This window comes from Salvelinus alpinus, chromosome 4, assembly GCF_045679555.1.
Source record: "Salvelinus alpinus chromosome 4, SLU_Salpinus.1, whole genome shotgun sequence".
Classification (NCBI taxonomy): Eukaryota; Metazoa; Chordata; class Actinopteri; order Salmoniformes; family Salmonidae; genus Salvelinus; species Salvelinus alpinus.
In genome coordinates, this window is record NC_092089.1 from 28,856,720 (window position 1) to 28,873,672 (window position 16,953).

Here is a 16,953-nt window from a genome sequence, read left to right on the forward strand (position 1 = left end):
CCCTCAGTCTTATCCCGTCTTATCTAGCCTCATCCTGATTTAGTCTCAGGGTAAGGTCATCATGGCGTACCTCTACCTCCCTTCCCTCAGTCTTATCTAGCCTCATCCTGATTTAGTCTCAGGGTGAGGTCATCATGGCGTACCTCTACCTCCCTTCCCTCAGTCTTATCTCGTATTATCTAGCCTCATCCTGATTTAGTCTCAGGGTAAGGTCATCATGGCGTACCTCTACCTCCTTCCCTCAGTTTTATCTAGTCTCATCTAGTCTCATCCTGATTTAGTCTCAGGGTGAGGTCATCATGGCGTACCTCTACCTCCCTTCCCTCAGTCTTATCTAGTCTTATCTAGTCTCATCCTGATTTAGTCTCAGGGTAAGGTCATCATGGCGTACCTCTAGCTCCCTTCCCTCAGTCTTATCTAGTCTTATCTAGCCTCATCCTGATTTTGTCTCAGGGTGAGGTCATCATGGCGTACCTCTACCTCCCTTCCCTCAGTCTTATCTAGTCTCATCCTGATTTATTCTCAGGGTGAGGTCATCATGGCGTACCTCTACCTCCTTCCCTCAGTCTTATCTAGTCTTATCTAGCCTCATCCTGATTTTGTCTTAGGGTGAGGTCATCATGGCGTACCTCTAGCTCCCTTCCCTCAGTCTTATCTAGTCTCATCTAGTCTCATCCTGATTTAGTCTCAGGGTAAGGTCATCATGGCGTACCTCTAGCTCCCTTCCCTCAGTCTTATCTAGTCTTATCTAGCCTCATCCTGATTTTGTCTCAGGGTGAGGTCATCATGGCGTACCTCTACCTCCCTTCCCTCAGTCTTATCTAGTCTCATCTAGTCTCATCCTGATTTAGTCTCAGGGTGAGGTCATCATGGCGTTCCTCTACCTCGTTCCCTCAGTCTTATCTAGTCTTATCTAGCCTCATCCTGATTTTGTCTTAGGGTGAGGTCATCATGGCGTACCTCTAGCTCCCTTCCCTCAGTCTTATCTAGTCTCATCTAGTCTCATCCTGATTTAGTCTCAGGGTAAGGTCATCATGGCGTACCTCTAGCTCCCTTCCCTCAGTCTTATCTAGTCTTATCTAGTCTCATCCTGATTTAGTCTCAGGGTGAGATCATCATGGCGTTCCTCTACCTCGTTCCCTCAGTCTTATCTAGTCTCATCTAGTCTCATCCTGATTTAGTCTCAGGGTGAGGTCATCATGGCGTACCTCTACCTCCTTCCCTCAGTCTTATCTAGTCTCATCTAGTCTCATCCTGATTTAGTCTCAGGGTAAGGTCATCATGGCGTACCTCTACCTCCCTTCCCTCAGTCTTATCTCGTCTTATCTAGCCTCATCCTGATTTAGTCTCAGGGTGAGGTCATCATGGCGTACTTCTACCTCCTTCCCTCAGTCTTATCTAGTCTCATCCTTATTTAGTCTCAGGGTAAGGTCATCATGGCGTACCTCTACCTCCCTTCCCTCAGTCTTATCTAGCCTCATCCTGATTTAGTCTCAGGGTGAGGTCATCATGGCGTACCTCTACCTCCCTTCCCTCAGTCTTATCTCGTCTTATCTAGCTTCATCCTGATTTAGTCTCAGGGTAAGGTCATCATGGCGTACCTCTATCTCCCTTCCCTCAGTCTTATCTCGTCTTATCTAGCCTCATCCTGATTTAGTCTCAGGGTAAGGTCATCATGGCGTACCTCTACCTCCCTTCCCTCAGTCTTATCTAGCCTCATCCTGATTTAGTCTCAGGGTGAGGTCATCATGGCGTACCTCTACCTCCCTTCCCTCAGTCTTATCTCGTATTATCTAGCCTCATCCTGATTTAGTCTCAGGGTAAGGTCATCATGGCGTACCTCTACCTCCTTCCCTCAGTCTTATCTAGTCTCATCTAGTCTGATCCTGATTTAGTCTCAGGGTGAGGTCATCATGGCGTACCTCTACCTCCCTTCCCTCAGTCTTATCTAGTCTCATCTAGTCTCATCCTGATTTAGTCTCAGGGTGAGGTCATCATGGCGTACCTCTACCTCCTTCCCTCAGTCTTATCTAGTCTCATCTAGTCTCATCCTGATTTATTCTCAGGGTGAGGTCATCATGGCGTACCTCTACCTCCCTTCCCTCAGTCTTATCTAGTCTCATCTAGTCTCATCCTGATTTAGTCTCAGGGTTAGGTTATCATGGCGTACCTCTACCCCCTTCCCTCAGTCTTATCTAGTCTCATCCTGATTTATTCTCAGGGTGAGGTCATCATGGCGTACCTCTACCTCCCTTCCCTCAGTCTTATCTAGTCTTATCTTGTCTCATCCTGATTTAGTCTCAGGTTGAGGTCATCATGGCATACCTCTACCTCCCTTCCCTCAGTCTTATCTAGCCTCATCCTGATTTAGTCTCAGGGTGAGGTCATCATGGCGTACCTCTACGTCCCTTCCCTCAGTCTTATCTCGTATTATCTAGCCTCATCCTGATTTAGTCTCAGGGTAAGGTCATCATGGCGTACCTCTACCTCCTTCCCTCAGTCTTATCTAGTCTCATCTAGTCTCATCCTGATTTAGTCTCAGGGTGAGGTCATCATGGCGTACCTCTACCTCCCTTCCCTCAGTCTTATCTAGTCTCATCTAGTCTCATCCTGATTTAGTCTCAGGGTGAGGTCATCATGGCGTACCTCTACCTCCTTCCCTCAGTCTTATCTAGTCTCATCTAGTCTCATCCTGATTTATTCTCAGGGTGAGGTCATCATGGCGTACCTCTACCTCCCTTCCCTCAGTCTTATCTAGTCTCATCTAGTCTCATCCTGATTTAGTCTCAGGGTTAGGTTATCATGGCGTACCTCTACCTCCTTCCCTCAGTCTTATCTAGTCTCATCCTGATTTAGTCTCAGGTTGAGGTCATCATGGCATACCTCTACCTCCCTTCCCTCAGTCTTATCTAGTCTCATCCTGATTTATTCTCAGAGTGAGGTCATCATGGCGTACCTCCCTTCCCTCAGTGTTATCTAGTCTCATCCTGATTTAGTCTCAGGGTGAGGTCATCATGGCGTTCCTCTACCTCGTTCCCTCAGTCTTATCTAGTCTTATCTAGTCTCATCCTGATTTAGTCTCAGGGTGAGGTCATCATGGCGTACCTCTACCTCCTTCCCTCAGTCTTATCTAGTCTCATCTAGTCTCATCCTGATTTAGTCTCAGGGTAAGTTCATCATGGCGTACCTCTACCTCCCTTCCCTCAGTCTTATCTCATCTTATCTAGCCTCATCCTTATTTAGTCTCAGGGTAAGGTCATCATGGCGTACCTCTACCTCCCTTCCCTCAGTCTTATCTAGCCTCATCCTGATTTAGTCTCAGGGTGAGGTCATGATGGCGTACCTCTACCTCCCTTCCCTCAGTCTTATCTCGTCTTATCTAGCTTCATCCCGATTTAGTCTCAGGGTAAGGTCATCATGGCGTACCTCTACCTCCCTTCCCTCAGTCTTATCTAGTCTTATCTAGTCTCCTCCTGATTTAGTCTCAGGGTGAGGTCATCATGGCGTACCTCTACCTCCCTTCCCTCAGTCTTACCTAGTCTCATCCTGATTTAGTCTCAGGGTGAGGTCATCATGGCATACCTCTACCTCCCTTCCCTCAGTCTTATCTTGTCTCATCCTGATTTATTCTCAGGGTGAGGTCATCATGGCGTACCTCTACCTCCTTCCCTCAGTCTTATCTAGTCTCATCTAGTCTCATCCTGATTTAGTCTCAGGGTGAGGTCATCATGGCGTACCTCCCTTCCCTCAGTCTTATCTAGTCTCATCTAGTCTCATCCTGATTTAGTCTCACGGTGAGGTCATCATGGCGTACCTCTACCTCCTTCCCTCAGTCTTATCTAGTCTTATCTAGTCTCATCCTGATTTAGTCTCAGGGTGAGGTCATCATGGTGTTCCTCTACCTCCCTTCCCTCAGTCTTATCTAGTCTTATCTAGTCTTATCTAGTCTCATCTAGTCTCATCCTGATTTAGTCTCAGGGTGAGGTCATCATGGCGTACCTCCCTTCCCTCAGTCTTATCTAGTCTCATCTAGTCTCATCCTGATTTAGTCTCAGGGTGAGGTCATCATGGCGTACCTCTACCTACTTCCCTCAGTCTTATCTAGTCTCATCTAGTCTCATCCTGATTTATTCTCAGGGTGAGGTCATCATGGCGTACCTCCCTTCCCTCAGTCTTATCTAGTCTCATCTAGTCTCATCCTGATTTAGTCTCAGAGTGAGGTCATCATGGCGTACCTCTACCTCCTTCCCTCAGTCTTATCTAGTCTCATCCTGATTTAGTCTCAGGGTGAGGTCATCATGGCGTACCTCTACCTCCTTCTCTCAGTCTTATCTAGTTTCATCTAGTCTCATCCTGATTTAGTCTCAGGGTGAGGTCATCATGGCGTACCTCTAGCTCCTTCCCTCAGTCTCATCTAGTCTCATCTAGTCTCATCCTGATTTAGTCTCAGGGTAAGGTCATCATGGCGTACCTCTACCCCCTTCCCTCAGTCTTATCTAGTCTTATCTAGTCTCATCCTGATTTAGTCTCAGGGTGAGGTCATCATGGCGTACCTCTAGCTCCCTTCCCTCAGTCTTATCTAGTCTCATCTAGTCTCATCCTGATTTAGTCTCAGAGTGAGGTCATCATGGCGTACCTCTAGCTCCCTTCCCTCAGTCTTATCTAGTCTTATCTAGTCTCATCCTGATTTAGTCTCAGGGTGAGGTCATCATGGCGTACCTCTACCTCCTTCCCTCAGTCTTATCTAGTCTTATCTAGTCTTATCTAGTCTTATCTAGTCTCATCCTGATTTAGTCTCAGGGTGAGGTCATCATGGCGTACCTCTACCTCCTTCCCTCAGTCTTATCTAGTCTTATCTAGTCTTATCTAGTCTCATCTAGTCTCATCCTGATTTAGTCTCAGGGTTAGGTTATCATGGCGTACCTCTACCCCCTTCCCTCAGTCTTATCTAGTCTCATCCTGATTTATTCTCAGGGTGAGGTCATCATGGCGTACCTCTACCTCCCTTCCCTCAGTCTTATCTAGTCTTATCTTGTCTCATCCTGATTTAGTCTCAGGTTGAGGTCATCATGGCATACCTCTACCTCCCTTCCCTCAGTCTTATCTAGCCTCATCCTGATTTAGTCTCAGGGTGAGGTCATCATGGCGTACCTCTACGTCCCTTCCCTCAGTCTTATCTCGTATTATCTAGCCTCATCCTGATTTAGTCTCAGGGTAAGGTCATCATGGCGTACCTCTACCTCCTTCCCTCAGTCTTATCTAGTCTCATCTAGTCTCATCCTGATTTAGTCTCAGGGTGAGGTCATCATGGCGTACCTCTACCTCCCTTCCCTCAGTCTTATCTAGTCTCATCTAGTCTCATCCTGATTTAGTCTCAGGGTGAGGTCATCATGGCGTACCTCTACCTCCTTCCCTCAGTCTTATCTAGTCTCATCTAGTCTCATCCTGATTTATTCTCAGGGTGAGGTCATCATGGCGTACCTCTACCTCCCTTCCCTCAGTCTTATCTAGTCTCATCTAGTCTCATCCTGATTTAGTCTCAGGGTTAGGTTATCATGGCGTACCTCTACCTCCTTCCCTCAGTCTTATCTAGTCTCATCCTGATTTAGTCTCAGGTTGAGGTCATCATGGCATACCTCTACCTCCCTTCCCTCAGTCTTATCTAGTCTCATCCTGATTTATTCTCAGAGTGAGGTCATCATGGCGTACCTCCCTTCCCTCAGTCTTATCTAGTCTCATCCTGATTTAGTCTCAGGGTGAGGTCATCATGGCGTTCCTCTACCTCGTTCCCTCAGTCTTATCTAGTCTTATCTAGTCTCATCCTGATTTAGTCTCAGGGTGAGGTCATCATGGCGTACCTCTACCTCCTTCCCTCAGTCTTATCTAGTCTCATCTAGTCTCATCCTGATTTAGTCTCAGGGTAAGTTCATCATGGCGTTTTAGTCTCAGGGTTAGGTTATCATGGCTGTCACCTCTACCTCCTTCCCTCAGTCTTATCTAGTCTCATCCTGATTTAGTCTCAGGTTGAGGTCATCATGGCATACCTCTACCTCCCTTCCCTCAGTCTTATCTAGTCTCATCCTGATTTATTCTCAGAGTGAGGTCATCATGGCGTACCTCCCTTCCCTCAGTCTTATCTAGTCTCATCCTGATTTAGTCTCAGGGTGAGGTCATCATGGCGTTCCTCTACCTCGTTCCCTCAGTCTTATCTAGTCTTATCTAGTCTCATCCTGATTTAGTCTCAGGGTGAGGTCATCATGGCGTACCTCTACCTCCTTCCCTCAGTCTTATCTAGTCTCATCTAGTCTCATCCTGATTTAGTCTCAGGGTAAGTTCATCATGGCGTACCTCTACCTCCCTTCCCTCAGTCTTATCTCATCTTATCTAGCCTCATCCTTATTTAGTCTCAGGGTAAGGTCATCATGGCGTACCTCTACCTCCCTTCCCTCAGTCTTATCTAGCCTCATCCTGATTTAGTCTCAGGGTGAGGTCATGATGGCGTACCTCTACCTCCCTTCCCTCAGTCTTATCTCGTCTTATCTAGCTTCATCCCGATTTAGTCTCAGGGTAAGGTCATCATGGCGTACCTCTACCTCCCTTCCCTCAGTCTTATCTAGTCTTATCTAGTCTCCTCCTGATTTAGTCTCAGGGTGAGGTCATCATGGCGTACCTCTACCTCCCTTCCCTCAGTCTTACCTAGTCTCATCCTGATTTAGTCTCAGGGTGAGGTCATCATGGCATACCTCTACCTCCCTTCCCTCAGTCTTATCTTGTCTCATCCTGATTTATTCTCAGGGTGAGGTCATCATGGCGTACCTCTACCTCCTTCCCTCAGTCTTATCTAGTCTCATCTAGTCTCATCCTGATTTAGTCTCAGGGTGAGGTCATCATGGCGTACCTCCCTTCCCTCAGTCTTATCTAGTCTCATCTAGTCTCATCCTGATTTAGTCTCACGGTGAGGTCATCATGGCGTACCTCTACCTCCTTCCCTCAGTCTTATCTAGTCTTATCTAGTCTCATCCTGATTTAGTCTCAGGGTGAGGTCATCATGGTGTTCCTCTACCTCCCTTCCCTCAGTCTTATCTAGTCTTATCTAGTCTTATCTAGTCTCATCTAGTCTCATCCTGATTTAGTCTCAGGGTGAGGTCATCATGGCGTACCTCCCTTCCCTCAGTCTTATCTAGTCTCATCTAGTCTCATCCTGATTTAGTCTCAGGGTGAGGTCATCATGGCGTACCTCTACCTCCTTCCCTCAGTCTTATCTAGTCTCATCTAGTCTCATCCTGATTTATTCTCAGGGTGAGGTCATCATGGCGTACCTCCCTTCCCTCAGTCTTATCTAGTCTCATCTAGTCTCATCCTGATTTAGTCTCAGAGTGAGGTCATCATGGCGTACCTCTACCTCCTTCCCTCAGTCTTATCTAGTCTCATCCTGATTTAGTCTCAGGGTGAGGTCATCATGGCGTACCTCTACCTCCTTCTCTCAGTCTTATCTAGTTTCATCTAGTCTCATCCTGATTTAGTCTCAGGGTGAGGTCATCATGGCGTACCTCTAGCTCCTTCCCTCAGTCTCATCTAGTCTCATCTAGTCTCATCCTGATTTAGTCTCAGGGTAAGGTCATCATGGCGTACCTCTACCCCCTTCCCTCAGTCTTATCTAGTCTTATCTAGTCTCATCCTGATTTAGTCTCAGGGTGAGGTCATCATGGCGTACCTCTAGCTCCCTTCCCTCAGTCTTATCTAGTCTCATCTAGTCTCATCCTGATTTAGTCTCAGAGTGAGGTCATCATGGCGTACCTCTAGCTCCCTTCCCTCAGTCTTATCTAGTCTTATCTAGTCTCATCCTGATTTAGTCTCAGGGTGAGGTCATCATGGCGTACCTCTACCTCCTTCCCTCAGTCTTATCTAGTCTTATCTAGTCTTATCTAGTCTTATCTAGTCTCATCCTGATTTAGTCTCAGGGTAAGGTCATCATGGCGTACCTCTACCTCCTTCCCTCAGTCTTATCTAGTCTCATCTAGCCTCATCCTGATTTAGTCTCAGGGTAAGGTCACCATGGCGTACCTCTACCTCCTTCCCTCAGTCTTATCTAGTCTTATCTAGTCTCATCCTGATTTAGTCTCAGGGTGAGGTCATCATGGCGTACCTCTACCTCCTTCTCTCAGTCTTATCTAGTCTTATCTAGTCTCATCCTGATTTAGTCTCAGGGTGAGGTCATCATGGCGTACCTCTACCTCCTTCCCTCAGTCTTATCTAGTCTTATCTAGTCTTATCTAGTCTTATCTAGTCTCATCCTGATTTAGTCTCAGGGTAAGGTCATCATGGCGTACCTCTACCTCCTTCCCTCAGTCTTATCTAGTCTCATCTAGCCTCATCCTGATTTAGTCTCAGGGTAAGGTCATCATGGCGTACCTCTACCTCCTTCCCTCAGTCTTATCTAGTCTCATCTAGTCTCATCCTGATTTAGTCTCAGGGTGAGGTCATCATGGCGTACCTCTACCTCCTTCCCTCAGTCTTATCTAGTCTCATCCTGATTTAGTCTCAGGGTGAGGTTATCATGGCGTTCCTCTTCCTCGTTCCCTCAGTCTTATCTAGTCTTATCTAGTCTCATCCTGATTTAGTCTCAGGGTGAGGTCATCATGGTGTACCTCTACCTCCTTCCCTCAGTCTTATCTAGTCTCATCCTGATTTAGTCTCAGGGTGAGGTCGTCATTGTGTACCTCTACCGCCTTCCCTCAGTCTTATCTAGTCTCATCTAGTCTCATCCTGATTTAGTCTCAGGGTGAGGTCATCTTGGTGTACCTCTACCTCCTTCCCTCAGTCTTACTGAGGTCTGATGTGGGAGTCAGTCTGAAATATTCATGGTGTCACATTAACTTTGCAATATTTGCAATGGAAAACAGGCTGGGTACAACCTGAGCTACCAGCAACATTACAACCATTCTGCCTGGGCCTGACTGTGACACAGTTTCCGGGAGAGACGGAGGGAGGGAGGGAAAGGAAAGGGGGAGAGACAGAAGGAGAGGGAGAAAGGGGGAGAGAGAGAAGGAGAAAGACAGAGATAATGGTGGTAATTTATTCAGATGCTCTCTGTGAGTATATTGTGAGGGATGTCATTAAAGCCTAGCAGTAGGTGCTGACAGGGAGTATTGAACTGTAGTGTACTGTGTGTATGTGTGTTTGTATCCTAGGTGTGTGTGTGTTCATAGTGACGAGCGTAGTCAAGGGCATTCAAGGAGTGTGTGTGTCTGTAGTGCATGTCTGGGATCAGGAGCTGAGCCCACAGTAGCAATGTGTATTATTCATGTGGCACACACACACACACACACACACACACACACACACACACACACACACACACACACACACACACACACACACACACACACACACACACACACACACACACACACACACACACACACACACACACACACACACACACACACACACATATACACACACAATCCTCAGCCTCAAGCTCTACCCCATCACCCCTAAAAAACAAACTCACAAAGATAAACACATACACACAAGCACGTCTTTACCCCCCTTACACACACTCACACCAACACACACAACAAAGACAAATAGCTACACACAGGCTGACAGCATTTGTATTGATGACAGCGATGGGAACGAAGGAAAAGACAATACAGTAACAGGCTGTCAGAGAGAAAAAGCAATGGAGATAAAAACAGAGAGAGGGATGGGGGAGTTTACGGTTTATGATTAGAGTCTTCATTGATCCAACCACTGAGGCCGTCAATCCTGCTCACTGAACACAGAACGCCACAGAGAGAGAGAGAGAGAGCAGGGGAAAGAGGGGGGAGAGAGAACATGAGGGAGATGGAGCAGGGGAAAGAGGGGGGAGAGAGAGAAAGTAGGGGAAAGAGGGGGAGAGGGAGAGAGACAGGAAGGGGGTGAGAGGGAGAAAGAAAGAGGGGAAGGGGAGAGAGAGGGAGTAAGAGAGACGGGAAGGGGATAGAGAGGGAGAGAGAGAGGGGAAGGGGAGAGAGACAGGAAGGGGGGCGAGAGGGAGAAAGAAAGAGGGGAAGGGGAGAGAGGGGGAGTAAGAGAGACGGGAAGGGGGGCGAGAGGGAGAAAGAAAGAGTGGAAGGCGAGAGAGAGTAAGAGAGACGGGAAGGGGATAGAGAGGGAGAAAGAGAGATGGGAAGGGAATGGAGAGGAAGTAAGAGACTGGAAGGGGATAGAGAGGGAGAAAGAAAGAGGGGAAGGGGAGAGAGAGGGAGTAAGAGAGACGGGAAGGGGATAGAGAGGGAGAAAGAGAGATAGGAAGGGAATGGAGAGGGAGTAAGAGACTGGAAGGGGATAGAGAGGGAGAAAGAAAGAGGGGAAGGGGAGAGAGAGGGAGTAAGAGAGACGGGAAGGGGATAGAGAGGGAGAAAGAGAGAAGGGAAGGGGAGAGAGAGGGAGAAAGAGAGATGGGAATGGAAGGGAGAGGGAGTAAGAGATGGGAAGGGGATAGAGAGGGAGAAAGAAAGAGGGGAAGGGGAGAGAGAGGGAGTAAGAGAGACGGGAAGGGGATAGAGAGGGAGAGAGAGTGAGGGGAAGGGGAGAGAGAAGGAGAGAGAGAGAGTTGTTGTGGTGTGTCTCCTGCAGCAGTATTTATCCTCCACTTTGTGTGGTATTGTGACAGCTCTGCCAAAACCAAGCCACTCCAGTGATATGACAACAGTCTGAGAGGGGGTGGGAGTGGGGTGATGACAGGGGAAAGAGAAAGAGTCTGAGGAAAAGTGAGATAGAGGATGGGGAGGAGGAGAGAAATAGACAGTAGAGTAGAGAGGGAGAGAGCGATAGAGGGAGAGAGGGAGAGAGAGAGAGAGAGAGAGAGGGAGGGAGAGAGAGGGAGAGAGGGAGAGGAGAGAGGGAGAGAGAGAGGGAGAGAGAGATAGAGGGAGAGAGGGAGAGATAGAGGGAGGGAGAGAGGGAGAGATAGAGGGATAGATAGATAAAGGGAGAGACAGTAAGACTGGTTGACTCATTGACATGTCAGCTCCTGAGCCAGGGAGAGACTAGAGCTGTGCTGACATGTTCCAGCAGGCAGAGAGGAATACTGTCATGCCTCATAGACTCCCAGCTGTATACTGAACACCATGTTATCAGACTAACATACAGCTTCACCACAAGGCCTCCCCAATAAACAGTTTCAGCTATATCCTTTCTTGTTTTGTGTTGTTGTTATCACCATAGAAAGCATTTGATGGACATGTCTGTGAACCAATTATTTATTTCTTTACAGGCAGCCTGGGGGCGGATACTGAAGAGCGGCTGGTGGAGCACCTGCTAAACCCCGCCCACTATAACAAACTGATCCGCCCAGCGACCAATGGCTCTGAGCTGGTGACGGTTCAGCTGATGGTGTCACTGGCTCAGCTCATCAGTGTGGTGAGTGTGTGTCTGTGTGTGTGTGGTGGCCCATGCTCTGTCTCTAACCCACCCACCTCGAACATAATAATGTCTCTAACCCACCCCAATAATGTTACTGTGTTCCTCTTTCTATTGCAGCACGAGAGAGAGCAGGTCATGACCACCAACGTATGGCTCACACAGGTCAGTTACACGCTGTCTTCAACTCTCTCTCCTTATCCCTCTGTCTTCACCTCTCTCTCCTTATCCCTCTGTCTTCACCTCTCTCCTTATCCCTCTGTCTTCACCTCTCTCTCTCTTTATCCCTCTGTCTTCACCTCTCTCTCCTTATCCCTCTGTATTCACCTCTCTCTCCTTATCCCTCTGTCTTCACCTCTCTCTCCTTATCCCTCTGTCTTCACCTCTCTCCTTATCCCTCTGTCTTCACCTCTCTCTCCTTATCCCTCTGTCTTCACCTCTCTCCTTATCCCTCTGTCTTCACCTCTCTCTATCCCTCTGTCTTCACCTCCTCTCTCTTTATCCCTCTGTCTTCACCTCTCTCTCCTTATCCCTCTGTCTTCACCTCTCTCCTTATCCCTCTGTCTTCACCTCTCTCTCCTTATCCCTCTGTCTTCACCTCTCTCCTTATCCCTCTGTCTTCACCTCTCTCTATCCCTCTGTCTTCACCTCTCTCTCTTTATCCCTCTGTCTTCACCTCTCTCTCCTTATCCCTCTGTCTTCACCTCTCTCCTTATCCCTCTGTCTTCACCTCTCTCTATCCCTCTGTCTTCACCTCTCTCTCTTTATCCCTCTGTCTTCACCTCTCTCTCCTTATCCCTCTGTCTTCACCTCTCTCCTTATCCCTCTGTCTTCACCTCTCTCTCCTTATCCCTCTGTCTTCACCTCTCTCCTTATCCCTCTTTCTTCACCTCTCTCTCCTTATCCCTCTGTCTTCACCTCTCTCTCTTTATCCCTCTGTCTTCACCTCTCTCTCATCATCCTTCTGTCTTCACCTCTCTCTTCTCAACCCCCTGTCTTCATCTCTCTCTTCTCTTCCCTCTGTCTTCACCTCTCTCTCCTTATCCCTCTGTCTTCACCTCTCTCCTTATCCCTCTGTCTTTACCTTTCGCTCCTTATCCCTCTGTCTTTACCTCTCGCTCCTTATCCCTCTGTCTTCACCTCATCTCTCCTTATTCCTCTGTCTTCACCTCTCTCTCCTTATCCCTCTGTCTTTACCTCTTGCTCCTTATCCCTCTGTCTTCACCTCCTTTCTCCTTATCCCTCTGTCTTCACCTCCTCTCTCCTTATCCCTCTGTCTTCACCTCTCTCCTTATCCCTCTGTCTTCACATCCTTTTTCCTTATCCCTCTGTCTTCACCTCCTCTCTCCTTATCCCTCTGTCTTCACCTCCTCTCTCCTTAGCCCTCTGTCTTCATTCCTCTCCTACTGTTACTTAGCTCTGTTTTTTATCTCCTGAGATGCCAAATCAACTGGTAGGTAGCCTGACTTCATTAAATGTACATTTAAGAATGCAACGATGCTCTCCTTTCTGTTAATTGATAACACGACGAATTGCATCGTGCAAGAACGTGTTTGTTCATTCTGCCGCTAAGTTAGGAATAGGCATGGGCAGACATACCAATCTGAACCAGTAGGGGGTTGAAAATACCTGTCCCTGTATCAGTCTCCTACAACTCAACACAGACATTCTGGTCATTCAATGGGAACATGAACACACAACCAGAGTTTCCCAGGAGGGTTGCCATACAGTACAATACATTGCTACCCAGCATCTTTATTTATTTAATTTAATTTAATCTTTATTTAACTAGGTAAGTTAGTTAAGAACAAATTCTTATTTACAATGACAGCCTACCCCGGCCAAACCCTAACCCGGACGACGCTGGGCCAATTGTGCCCAGCATTGTCCCTATGGGACTCTCAATCACGGCCGGTTGTGATACAGCCTGGAATCAAACCAGGGTCTGTAGTGACGCCGCTAGCACTGAGATGCAGTGCCTTAGACCACTGTGCCACTCGGGAGCATCACATTGCAGTATGCGGCAGAGAGAGACACAGTTCTGTATTGTTGTTGTGAGGGACTAATCCTGGCATGCTCCTGAGCTCTGACCCTCTCCTACACGGCTGGTTCTCTGTGTGTCTGCAGCTGGGGCCTGCAACATAACATACTGCCCACTGGACAGGATCACACACACATGCACACGCACAGCTGTAAATGCACTAATGTGTATAAATCAGTTATGAACAGTTATGGAAACCTGTTTGTGTGTGTCTGTGTGTGTGTACGCATGTGCGTGTGTGAAGGTGATTGATGGTCTGTAATTGAACAGAGAATGAGCATAAGTGTTTTATGAGGCCCTTGGTCATAGCCAAGAGGAGATGCCAAGGACACCAGTCCTGAGCCAAGAGAGCCACTGCTTTCACTGATAATACCACAACACGTCACTGTTTCACAGAGCCACCATTTTCAAGTCATATAGCATCTGGCATCATGGCCATTATGGCTCTACATGGCATATACTGTAGCAATAACAGTTACAGAGCCCCCATTGTAAATGGTTATTAAGGTTCTTCTACTGCCCTAACAGCCATAGAGCCACTGCTATCTGGACCATTATGGCTCATAATACATCACAGTTACAGGGCTACCACCATCAAGGTCACTAAGAGCATGAGCATGTCACTAAGAGCATGAGCATGTCACTAAGAGCATGAGCATGTCACTAAGAGCGTGTCAGTGACTGACCCACACACCTTCAATCATGTGTGCCTGGGAGGCAAACTCGCACACACACATGCATAGACACACAGACACAAAGACACACACACACAAAGACACACACACACACACACACACACACACACACACACACACACACACACACACACACACACACACACACACACACACACACACACACACACACACACGATCTGGATACCTCCTTGGCAGGCGGCCATTTCAGTCAGGATGATTAGATGTGTGTTTGAGTGAGTGTTTTTAACTGACTTACTATAGGGTCATGGTAGACATTAGTCCATCTGTCTTACATCTCTAATTAATGGAGCTCAGTTATCACACTGTTCCTGGACAGGACAGTAAAGGTCTCTATAGGAAAATATTTACATAAAGATCATTATGGAAAATAAAGATGCATTTCACTGAGTGTTATTTCAAAAGTGAAGCTCACAGCAACTGTTTGTGGGTCTCACACTCCTCTATAACTTTTGATTGGTCACTAATTCTCCTCTGCGATTGGTTACTAACAATCTTCTCAGCTGTGTGAATGGTCACTGACTCTCCTCTCAGCTTTATGATTGGTTACTAACAATCTTCTCAGCCGAGTGATTGGTCACTAACTCTCCTCTCTGGTCTGTGATTGGTGTCCAGGAATGGCAGGACTACCGTCTGACGTGGGTCCCTGAGGAGTTTGATGGCATGGAGAAGGTCAGACTGCCTTCCAAACACATCTGGCTGCCCGACGTTGTGCTGTATAACAAGTGAGTTACACACACACACACACACACATCTGGCTGCCCGACGTTGTGCTGTATAACAAGTGAGTTACACACCCACACACACACACATCTGGCTGCCCGACGTTGTGCTGTATAACAAGTGAGTTACACACACACACACACACACACACATCTGGCTGCTCGATGTTGTGCTGTATAACAAGTGAGTTACACACACACACACACACACACACATCTGGCTGCCCGACGTTGTGCTGTATAACAAGTGAGTTACACACACACACACACACACATCTGGCTGCCCGACGTTGTGCTGTATAACAAGTGAGTTACACACACACACACACACACACACATCTGGCTGCCCGACGTTGTGCTGTATAACAAGTGAGTTACACACACATCTGGCTGCCTGACGTTGTGCTGTATAACAAGTGAGTTAAACACACACACACACACATCTGGCTGCCCGACGTTGTGCTGTATAACAAGTGAGTTACACACACACACACACACACATCTGGCTGCCTGACGTTGTGCTGTATAACAAGTGAGTTACACACACACACACACACACATCTGGCTGCCCGACGTTGTGCTGTATAACAAGTGAGTTACACACACACACACACATCTGGCTGCCTGACGTTGTGCTGTATAACAAGTGAGTTACACACACACACACATCTGGCTGCCTGACGTTGTGCTGTATAACAAGTGAGTTACACACACACACACACACACACACACACACACACACACACACACACATCTGGCTGCCCAACGTTGTGCTGTATAACAAGTGAGTTACACACACACACACACACACACACATCTGGCTGCCTGACGTTGTGCTGTATAACAAGTGAGTTACACACACACACACACACACACACATCTGGCTGCCTGACATTGTGCTGTATAACAAGTGAGTTACACACACACACACACATCTGGCTGCCCGACGTTGTGCTGTATAACAAGTGAGTTACACACACACACACACACACACACACATCTGGCTGCCTGACGTTGTGCTGTATAACAAGTGAGTTACACACACACACACACACACACACACACATCTGGCTGCCTGACGTTGTGCTGTATAACAAGTGAGTTACACACACACACACACACACATCTGGCTGCCCAACGTTGTGCTGTATAACAAGTGAGTTACACACACACACACACACACACACATCTGGCTGCCTGATGTTGTGCTGTATAACAAGTGAGTTACACACACACACACACACACACAGATCTGGCTTCCCGACGTTGTGCTGTATAACAAGTGAGTTACACACACACACACACACACACACACACACACACACACACACACACACACACACACACACACACACACACACACACACACACACACACACACACACACACACACACACACACACACACACACACACACACATCTGGCTGCCTGACGTTGTGCTGTATAACAAGTGAGTTACACACACAATGTCAATACTATTTGAATCCACAAATCACATTACAGTGGAGAAGGATCCAAACATTTTAAAGACACGGATATCTGGGCACTTATAGATACAGAAAGCACCTTGTTCTCCAAACAGCTAAGCTGTCCATGACCGCTGACACAGAGCAGTACCTTGGTAGCAGCTTTGCCTTTGTCCTCTGCAGGCCGGCAATCTGAAGGCCACATACTGTCAGCCTAAGTACCTGGCCGAGACTCCCAAATATCAGCGCCACAAGTTTGCTGTGATAATCAAGGCTGTTGAGGCATGATACTCTGGGCTAGTGCTTCAGCAACTATCTGCTCTACGTAGGAGTCAAAAGAGCAACCAACTTCCACACACACACACACACACACACACACACACACACACACACACACACACACACACACACACACACACACACACACACACACACACACACACACACACACACACACACACACACACACACACACACACACACACACACACACACACACACACAGTACAGCATTGTTTCTCAACTCCAGTCTTCTAGTCCCTATCTTATCGTAGTCTCTTAGCCCGGTGTAACTTATCTTATCGGAGTGTCTTAACCC

At 47.5% G+C, this 16,953-nt stretch overlaps 1 protein-coding gene across 1 annotated transcript in view; it reads left to right on the top strand.

Moving 5' to 3' along the window:
* The window catches only part of LOC139573239 (neuronal acetylcholine receptor subunit beta-2-like), a 45,121-nt gene that overhangs the window by 15,927 nt on the left and 12,241 nt on the right, over positions 1-16,953 (top strand). The window contains exons 2-4 of the mRNA XM_071396474.1: positions 11,264-11,409; positions 11,530-11,574; positions 14,782-14,891. Coding sequence (XP_071252575.1) covers positions 11,264-11,409; positions 11,530-11,574; positions 14,782-14,891 — 301 coding nt within the window. The remainder of the gene's footprint in view (positions 1-11,263; positions 11,410-11,529; positions 11,575-14,781; positions 14,892-16,953) is intronic.